Here is a 10,797-nt window from a genome sequence, read left to right on the forward strand (position 1 = left end):
TTTTAATCCGTTTTATAATAATATTTATATTTAAAAATCTTTATTTTGATAATCATAATCTAAAAATTATTATAATTTTTAATATTTATAACTTTTATATAAATATTCCAATATACAAATAATAATAATTATTACCTAAATCATGTATATATCTGTACATAGATTTATTTTTAATAACAACTTTCTTGTCTTGTATTATATTTTACATGTTTAATTCTGATGATTAAATTTATATTTATTATTTCTCATTATTATATCTATACTTATTTATGTTTATATATATATATATATATATATATATATATATATATATATATATATATATATATATATATATATATATATATATATATATATATACATATACATACATTTATACATAACTAATTACACACAATTGTTCGTGAATCGTCGGGAATCGTCAAAGGGTAATTTGCATATATGAAAACAATTCAAAAATTTTGAGACTCAACATTACATACTTTGCTTATCGTGTCGAAATCATATAAGATTAAGTTTAAATTTGGTCGGAAATTCCCGGGTCATCACAGTACCTACCCGTTAAAGAAATTTTGTCCCGAAATTTGAATGAGGTGGTCATGGCTAACAATAAAAATGTTTTTATGACGAATATGAGTTGATAAATTGAGTTTTATCATCATTGAGTACTACGAATAAAAAAAATAATTCGATTATTCGAAGAGTACGAATGAAGCTATCACAAAGAGTGAAATAAAGAAGTAAAGATTTGTCTTAGTTTTTGACGTAGCCAGGTTGAATTTAGAAAATAAGATTCGTCTTAACTTTTGACGTGGAGGGTTGAATTTAGAAAAATGAGGTGCATCTTAACTTTTGACGTTGTCTTGGTTGAATTCCGGAATTCAAGGGATTTAAAGAAAATCTTCGTAATCCATAAAAGATCTGATTCTTCGGTAAAAGAGGAAACTCGGATCTCTTTAATTAAATGTGATGATCTGCCTCGATTGCTCTATCAAGTAATTTCATTATAAATTAAGCTTCTTCCGTTCCATTATTCTCACCATTCCTATACTTTCCTTCTTAGTTCATACATCCAAAGATTGCGAAAATGTTTAATCCAGTTCTAATCCTTGATATTTTTCTAATTATCATTTCTGTCATCCTTCTTTTCAATCTTCCACCAGAAGAATCTGTTTACTTTTCCTATTACCTTGGGGTGATACTATTCTTAATTCTACTGTGTCTCTATATTGCTATTCGTATTAATATCCACGGTTTGTAACTTTCGTGTTGTTATCGAGTTTTATATCTTCCCTTATGTTTCGGAGCTCTTTGCCTTTTTACTCTCTTCTAGACTCCTAGTAAAGCGAGTAATGGTCCAGAATTTGTAGATGTTAAATTCGGAATGAACATAGTTAATGTTCTAAGAAGGAAATTGTAATAGCACGATATTGATTAGCTGAATTACCAGAATTCAAAAGAAAAGATAGAACTATCAGGAAGATAAATTCTTGATATGTTTGGAAATTAGATAGAATGTAAGAGTCGTGTAACATGGCACATGATGACGTTATAATTTGTGAATCTTCACGTTCCATTTAGAAACTCTGCATGACTTATTGTAATATAATCACGTTGATCAAGTGTCATTATATTATACTAACTTATGCATCAGTTCCCAACATTACTTCAATAACATTCATATTTTAAACTCGAAAGTTTACAGAATATAGAACTAACAGTTTCTATATGATGTAACACTGATAGCACTAGGCCGTAACAATAGAGAGAATGGGTGAGAGAGAGTGTAGAGAGAGAAACTTCACAGAAAGAGAGAGATTCTAGAGGGCGAGCAAGGCAAGAGCTGGGGAGAAGTACAACGACGACAAAGGGCAACGAAACAAGTGGTCAAATCAAAACCATCTAACATCATATATGTTCTTCAACTTCCCGGAGGAGTGGAAGGTGGTAGATCTTTGAAAGTGTTTCAAACCTTATGGGGCAGTCCGGGACGTGTACATCGCTACCAAAAGACTTCGTAACGGCTGCAAATTCGCTTTTGTTAGGTTTGCGGAGGTAGTGGATTGTGATAGGATGTTGAAGAGGTTGGAAGAGATCAAATTCAATGGAACTTACATCAAAATCTTTAAGGCTACTCAAAGAAACCCTAAACCGATGGAGAGAACACAAGCGAATAGCATGGGGCCTGAGAACAGCAGAAATACGGCAAACATGGGTGGGTGGAATCTCAATGATGGTAGGATTTTTGCAGATGTCGTTGGGAACAGAAAAGGGGAAGATCTAAGGCAGAGATTGAATGAGAATAGAAAGGATGAAGATCTAAGGCAGAAGTTGAATGAGATTAAATTTAAAGGTGATAATAACTCCAAGAAGGTGGAGGAGACATCGGGGAATATCAAGGCAAAGACAATTGTGGTAGACGAAAAAGATAACAACGAAGAGCTGCTCAAACAGGCAATTGTGTGTGAAGCACCCAATATGGGTATTTTGAAGAATTTCGAGTTAATTGCCCAGGAGGAAGGTTTCATTGATATCCAGGTGAAGTTATTGGGAGGTCTCAGTTTACTGATTATATTCAAGACCATTGATGAGGCAAATAGTGTGATAGAAAGTGAGAACTACCCACTTCGAAGGTGGTTACTTAAAATCTCAAAATGGGACTCGGCAAGTTGGCCAGACGGAAGGGTTGCATGGATTAGAATTACGGGTGTTCCAGTGCACTGCTGGAATAGTACTACTTTTTGCTCGATAGCCGAATGGTGGGGGACACCGTACGATCTAGATAATTGCTCATTAAACGGAAATCAAATGTTGAATTATGGACGGGTATTAATCAAGTTATTCGAGCCAGGCGTGGTGGATGATTGGGTCAATCGCAAACATAAATCAGATACCTTCTTTGTCAGTGTGAAGGAAGAGGAGAAATACTTCCCCAAGTGGGGAATGTTGGATGATCCAAGCGAGGTGGAGAGTGAATGGTCAGAAGATACTACACAAACATTGGATTCGGATGAATACTCTGGGAGTAAAGGCGAGGGAGACAAAGTTGATAGTGATTCACCTTCAGATAGTGATTTTGATGTTACAAAAGAGAAGGGCTCCAAAAACTGGAACATGGGTGAAAAAGATGAAGGATTGAGTGTTGTCCCGATCAATATTCCGGTAGCAAAAAAATTAGGCAAGGTCACCGGAAATGCATCTTCAGGCGACGCGTTGGTAGAGGAAGATCAAGAGTCTAGGTGTCTGGGGATTAAGGTTCTTTTTGGGGAATGCGAAGAGGTGGTGGCAGAAACATGTGGGGGAAAATAAGGCTAACCCTAGTCCCGATATTAATAATAATTATCCTGGAAATAATAATTTGGCTGGCATGTACAAGGATAATGAATGGGTGTCGGGTAACAGAAACGATGTTACAAATGTTGGGGCCAAATACGATAAGCCCAATAATAATTCTGTGGGGAATAAGGCCCATTCGTGTATTGAAAAATCCATTGGGCCTGATGACAACACTGGATTAGGTAACGGGGATGTCAGCTGTGATGGGCACATGAAAATAAAAAAGAAAAAAACAACAAAAGTGAAAAAGGGAGGTTTTAATCAGAATGATGGTGATTCGAGGGAGATAGCTTCTGATGCAGTTTCTTTCTGTAACACTTGCTACTGGGATGCAATTAGAAACTGGAGGGCTTCATCTAGATTAATGAAAATGAAGGAGATGGCCAAAGGTGGGGTGGATTTCGCGAAAGATAACCGATATAAGTGTAAGAGATGCAGCAAAAAGGGTAAAACAAAATCCAAATCCAGATCGCAACAAGAAAATTCACAAAGGAATCCTGTGGAATTGGAATCAACGGGTGCACAATCGTTCGACAATTCAGAATTGAAGGACTTCGGGAAGAAGATTGGGTTGAGGTGGCCGAACCTTAACCCTCAGTAAGTTGTTTCTTGTCAATTCGTCTGATTTTGTTTAATTATGAAGATCATGTCTTTAAATATTCGTGGGTTTGGGGTTAAAGGCAAATTCGGATGGGTGAAGGATCTTTGCTTTAAGGAGAAACCAAACATTGCGGTTTTCCAGGAAACCAAGTGTAGGAATTTAAAGGAGTTTTGGGTACAATCCTTATGGGGTGATAGTAACTGTGGTTTTGTGCAAAAGGATGCGGTTGGTAGTTCGGGTGGACTTCTTATTGTTTGGGACTTGGCTTGTTTTAATGTGGATGGTGCGGTTAGCAATGAGTTTTTTGTCGCGATTAGGGGGAAATGGGTCGGGTCGGGGCACGAATCAATAATTCTAAATGCTTATGGACCCCATTGTGATGATAAAAAAGCTAGTTTTGGGCTTCGTTAGATGAGATCATAAATAAGATAGACTCGGCATGGGTTATATGTGGGGATTTCAATGAGGTAAGATGGCATATGGAGCGATTAAATTGTGTTTTTCATCAATCAAGAGCGTCTCGTTTCAATAGGTTCATTGCTAATAATAATCTTGTTGAGATCCCGATCAATGGGAAAAGGTTCACGCGTATTAGTGACGATGGCACAAAGTTTAGTAAACTTGATCGTTTCTTTGTAAATGATAAGTTTATGAGACTTTGGGCCAATCTCTCGGTTGTTCCACTTGATCGTAGAGACTCGGACCATTGCCCACTTTTACTAAGGGATCGTATTATTGATTTCGGACCGAAACCCTTTAAAATATTCGATGAATGGTTCAACAAGGAAGGTGTGGATAAGGTAATTATTGAGGCTTGGGGTAAAGGTATAGAGAGTACTAGAGGTGATTGTGTCTTTAGAGATAAGCTCAAAAATGTGAAGCGAGATTTGAGGATGTGGAGTAAAAAGGAATTTGGAAATTTAGATGCGGAAATAAATGAGCTAAAACAAGAGGCGACAAGATTGGAACTGTTGGCCGAATCCGGGTGCATTAGTGATAGTGATCGTGTGGTTTGGTTAGACACTCGTAAAAGATGGGTTGATAAAGAAAGAATTAAAATGAGTATGTTGAAACAAAAAGCCCGTATCCGGTGGATCTTGGAAGGCAATGAAAATTCGAAATATTTCCATTCCACGATTCGAAGAAAACTAAACAAATCCAACATCCGCGGTTTAAACATTAATGGGTCTTGGGTCGAGGATCCGAAGGTGGTTAAGGACACTGTTTTTGTACACTTCAAAAATATCTTCAGTAAGAAAAATATTACCAGGCCATCTTTATGGACTACTGATCAAAACTCCATGGTGGGTCGTAATATGCAGTCTGGTTCATAATGGCCTGCTGGGCCGTGTTCTGCTGTTGGGCCTGACTTGAATTTTTTTAATAGTCCAGTGGGTCAGGAGGGGTCTGGTAACACTATTTTCTCAAGGAGGGATGGTACCGATCTTACAGAAATCTTTAAGTTGTCGAGGTCTGAAACAGTGGCATTGGAAGATAAATTTTGTGAGTCGGAAATTTAGGAAGCGATCAAGGGCTGCGGTAGTTCAAAGGCACCCGGGCCGGACAGTTTTAACATGGGTTTCTACAAAAAGTTTTGGTACGTCATCAAGGATGATTTAATTAATGCGGTCAACCTATTTTGGGAAAAGGGGAAATTTTCTAAAGGGTGCAACACCTCGTTCGTTACGTTGATTCCTAAGAAGACTGATCCTCTTTGCCTTAGTGACTACCGACCTATCAGTTTAATCGGGAGCTATTATAAGGTAATCGTGAAGATACTTTCGAACCGCCTAAAAAAGGTTGTTCCTAACCTCGTGGGACCTGAACAAAGTGCGTTTATAAAAGGGAGGAATATTTTAGATGGTGTCCTTATCGCTAATGAAACTCTTTCTTTTTTAAAACGCAAAAGGTTAAAAAGCTTTATATTTAAGGTGGATTTTGAAAAAGCCTTCGATTCTCTAGACTGGGATTTTCTAATTGAAATAATGGGCATAATGGGGTTCGGGACTAGATGGAGGAAGTGGATAATTTTGTGTTTTAAGTCGGCGTCTATCTCAATTCTTATTAACGGGTCACTAACTAAAGAGTTTAGGCTTGAAAGAGGGGATAGACAAGGAGATCCGCTCTCACCCTTTCTTTTTATCTTGGCTACGGAAGGCTTGAATGTATTAGCAAAAAATGCGATTGAGACGAAGGTTCTTTCCGGGGTTGAGGTAGGAGAGGACAAGGTTACCGTCTCTCACCTTCAATACGCGGACGGCACCATTTTTTTTTATACTTGGAATATGGAGAACATACGATGCCTAATGAAACTTCTTAAGTGCTTTGAGCTTACTTCGGGTCTTAAGGTTAATTACCATAAAAGTAGTCTAATCGGGGTGGGGATTGATAAAGTTGAAGTCGAGAACATGGCTAGACTTTTCGGGTGTAAAGTTGGTACGATTTCGTTCATGTATCTTGGGTTACCGGTGGGGGGGAATATGAAGAGATCCAAATCTTGGAAGCCGGTGGTGGAGAAATTTGAAAAAAGGCTCTCGGAGTGGAGGGCGCGTTCGGTGTCATTTGGTGGGAGTTTGACACTTGTGAAATCGGTGCTTAATAGTCTCCCGTTGTACTTCTTCTTACTCTTTCGTGCTCCGCCATGTGTGATCAAACAACTTAAGAGTGTAAGGCGTTCCTTTTTTTGGGGGGGATCAGGTAATAAATCAAAAATTTTGTGGGTGAAATGGGAAGATGCTATCTTACCATATTGTGAGGGCGGGTTAAATGTGGGTTCTCTTAAATGTAAGAATATGGCTTTGATTGGCAAATGGTGGTGGAGGTTCAAAACCGAAACTAACTCTTTGTGGGTCAAAGTTATATCGAGCATATACGGGTCTTCGGGGGGGCTTTCACTTGATGATTCATCACATCTTGATTCTTTTAAATCAATTTGTAATGACATCATTAAATGCGGTTTTGAAATTGAAGGTTCTAATATTCCTTTTAGGAAACTTTTTGTCAAGATTATAGGTGATGGTGCCTCTACATCCTTTTGGAACGACATTTGGCTTGGAGAAGAGACACTTACCAAAAGATTCAAGAGATTGGCGAGGCTCGAAATCGACTCTAATGCTATGGTTAAAGATCGGCTTGTTTGGGATGGTATTAATTGCACGGGTAATTGGTCTTGGGTAAGAAGTCCTTCCGGGCGTACAAGTAGCGAACTTCATTACCTTAATGAGCTACTTGTAGGCGCGGTTATGGACCCTCTTAATCAAGACTCTTGGAGATGGAGAGGCGGCAACAATGGGTGTTTTTCATCAAAGTCATTAACGGATCTTCTTGTGGAGAGGATAATTCCTAGAGGTAATAACAACGGCGAGACTCTTCGTAACATTTTGGTTCCAAAAAAGATAGAGGTATTTGTTTGGTGTACGAGAAGGAAAAGACTTCCTACAATGGTAGAATTGGATAAAAGAGGGATTGATCTCAACTCGGTGCGATGCCCTCTATGTGATGACGACATTGAATCGGTTGAGCATTGAAAGGACCCGTTCATATACATTATAAACGATTCACAATAGTTGATTACATTGCGAGGTATTTGACCTCTATATGATACATTTTACAAACATTGCATTCGTTTTTAAAAGACTATCTTTCTTTACATCGAAAATTGACAGGCATGCATACCATTTCATAATATCCACTATCCAACTATAAATTGATTTAATAATAATCTTTGATGAACTCAATGACTCGAATGCAACGTTCTTCGAAATATGCTATGAAAGACTCCAAGTAATATCTTTAAAATGAGCAAATGCACAGCGGAAGATTTCTTTAACACCTGAGAATAAACATGTTTTAAAGTGTCAACCAAAAGGTTGGTGAGTTCATTAGTTTATCATAATCATTTATTTCCATCATTTTAATAGACCACAAGAATTTCATTTCCAGTTCTCATAAATATACGTCCCATGCATAGAGACAAAAATAATCATTCATATGGTGAACAACTGGTAACCGACATTAACTAGATACATATAAGAATATCCCCTATCATTCCGGGATCCTCCTTCGGACATGATATAAATTTCGAAGTACTAAAGCATCCGGTACTTTGGATGGGGTTTGTTAGGCCCAATAGATCTATCTTTAGGATTCGCGTCAATTAGGGTGTCTGTTCCCTAATTCTTAGATTACCAGACTTTAATAAAAAGGGGCATATTCGATTTCGATAATTCAACCATAGAATGTAGTTTCAATTACTTGGGTCTATTTCGTCAAACATTTATAAAAGCGCATGTATTCTCAGTCCCAAAAATATAAAGGGTAAAAAGGCAAATGAAACTCACCATACTGTATTTTGTAGTAAAAATACATATAACGTCATTGAACAAGTGCAAGGTTGACCTCGGATTCACGAACCTAAATTAATTATATATATTTATGTGTTGGTCAATATTTGTCTAACAAATTAGGTTAAGTCATAGTGTACCACAATCCTAATGCTCGAGACTAATATGCAAAAGTCAACAAAAGTAAATTTGACTCAAAATAATTTCCAAAAATCTATACATGATTAATATATAGTTTAAATATCGTCGTTTTATATTTTTAAATATCTTTAAAAGATTTATTAGAGTAAATAATATAATTTATTTATTAATAAATAAAATTTTATATTAAATTTATATAATAAAATATACTTTTATATATATTAAGTAATAAAATTTATAGGGTTCATTTAATATCATAAAGATAATATGATAGGTATTATTAAAGTAAGTTATTACACGTAGTAAAATATGTTTGTATCACATATTTATTTGATAAAATAATATCTATAATGATAGTAAGTAAAAGTTGTATTATTTTGTAATAATAATTATTATTATAAAAATATCAATATTTATAATTACTAAGATGACATTATGATAAAACGATAATTCTAATTATGATAACTTTAATATTTACGATAATTTTTAATATTATCTTTAAAATAATAATTCTTTATAAAATAATAATAATAATGTTATTTTATAGTAACAATGACATTTCTATTAAAATGATAATTTTTGTTAAAATGATAGTTTTAATACTAACGATACTTTTAATAATAATAGTAATGATAAAAATAATAAGAACGATAATTTTATCTAAATCAATATCTTATAATATTTTAATTTCATCATGATACTCTTACTCATTATTTCCTAATCGTTTCGTTTAATAGCTTTTAATCGTCTTTTATATCGTGTTCATAATAATGATAATAATAGTAATCAAAATAATTAGGTGTTACAAATATTTGTTTTAAATACACTAATATTAATAATGATAGTTACTATAACATTATTAACAATAATACTAATAATTATCTTAATGATAATATAGTAATAATAATAATAACAATAACAATAACTATTTTTAAATAATGATATATATATTAATAACGATAATAATAATAATAATAATAATAATAATAATAATAATAATAATAATAATAATAATAATAATAATAATAATAATAATAATTGGATAATAATAATAATACTAATTATAACTTTAACGATAATAACGATAGTAATAATAAAAAAAATAACAATTTTTAATGATAAATCCCTTTTATTGATAAAGATAATAATAATCATAATAATAAGATAAAACTAGAACGACGATAAAAATGACGATAATAATAATCATTTTTAATAAAAATATCGAAAATTCAATTGATTATAACTTCTAATCCGTTCATCGAAGCCATTCGATATCTAAAGGAAAAGTTCTTAATTTTTCGCTAGCTTTCCAAGGACATGCATATCTTATACCTTATCTCAACCGCAAGTGTAACTAATTCAACATTCAACCTAATCTGTCTAAGGGCAATATTAAAAGTACAAGCATGCATAATCCTAAATACTCGAGCACTAGTCAGGGATACACTATTAGTATGTAAAAGTTAAATTATGAGTACTCACGTATCAATATTGAGATTCAATATTGCAGGAAAGGTACGTAGACGCAACGGAAATGATAAACACTATATTGACCTCACGAGCATACCCATGAACCATACTCAATCACCTCCATAGCTATAACCCATAATTTCCTTAATCCTATCCCACTCGAAAAACAATTTCGAAATCACTCGGACAGCACTCCGTCGTAATATTTTATGTATACTAATAATATCTTGAAATAATACGGAGTAAATATATATATGTAAATCGATTGAGAGAGTTTAGAGAAAAATATTTTCAAGTTTCTATGAAATAATGAAACCTATTGAATTCTATTTATAATAGATTTTTGAATTATTAAAGTGAATTATTAAAGTATGAATTATTAAAGTGAATTATTAAAGTATGAATTATTAAAGTGAATTATTAAAGTATGAATTATTAAAGTGAATTATTAAAGTATGAATTACTAAAGTGAATTATTAAAGTATGAATTATTAAAGTGAATTATTAAAGTTAAAGTAAAGTAAAAATAAAGTAAAGGTAAAGTTTAAGTATAGTAAAAGTATAAAACTATGTACGTATAATACACGTATAAATATATATAATATTAATTTAAATCGTTATATATATAAAATAAAATATAAATATCATTATCTTTATCATACTAGTTAAGTAATGAGTTGTCAAAAGTGGTTCTAGATATTTATAAAAGTTATATACGTTTTAATAATAAAGTTCTTTTTAAACTGAAAACGTTTTTGTACGTTTAAAACTAAATAGATCAATCGAGTCTTTATGAGATTCAATCTTCCACTATCCTTTGTCTAGTTCTCAATGATTGACAATTTGTTCTTATTTATAAATCACTTTACCATTTTCCGAATATTGTTAAAATGGAAAGATTTCTCA

At 33.6% G+C, this 10,797-nt stretch overlaps 1 protein-coding gene across 1 annotated transcript; it reads left to right on the forward strand.

Annotated features, from left to right (window-relative positions):
• The first annotated feature begins 4,416 nt into the window (after nt 1-4,416).
• LOC139843015 (uncharacterized) lies at nt 4,417-5,271 on the forward strand. Its single transcript, XM_071833103.1, has one exon. The coding sequence runs from the start codon at nt 4,417-4,419 to the stop codon at nt 5,269-5,271; it is 855 nt and encodes a 284-aa protein (XP_071689204.1).
• Nucleotides 5,272-10,797: the final 5,526 nt, after the last annotated feature.

The sequence above is a fragment of the Rutidosis leptorrhynchoides genome, chromosome 4 (genome assembly GCF_046630445.1).
Source record: "Rutidosis leptorrhynchoides isolate AG116_Rl617_1_P2 chromosome 4, CSIRO_AGI_Rlap_v1, whole genome shotgun sequence".
NCBI lineage: Eukaryota > Viridiplantae > Streptophyta > Magnoliopsida > Asterales > Asteraceae > Rutidosis > Rutidosis leptorrhynchoides.

Coding starts and splice junctions, on each gene's coding strand:
- LOC139843015 (XM_071833103.1), top strand. CDS start 4,417: ATGGAGCGATTAAATTGTGTTTTTCATCAATCAAGAGCGTCTCGTTTC.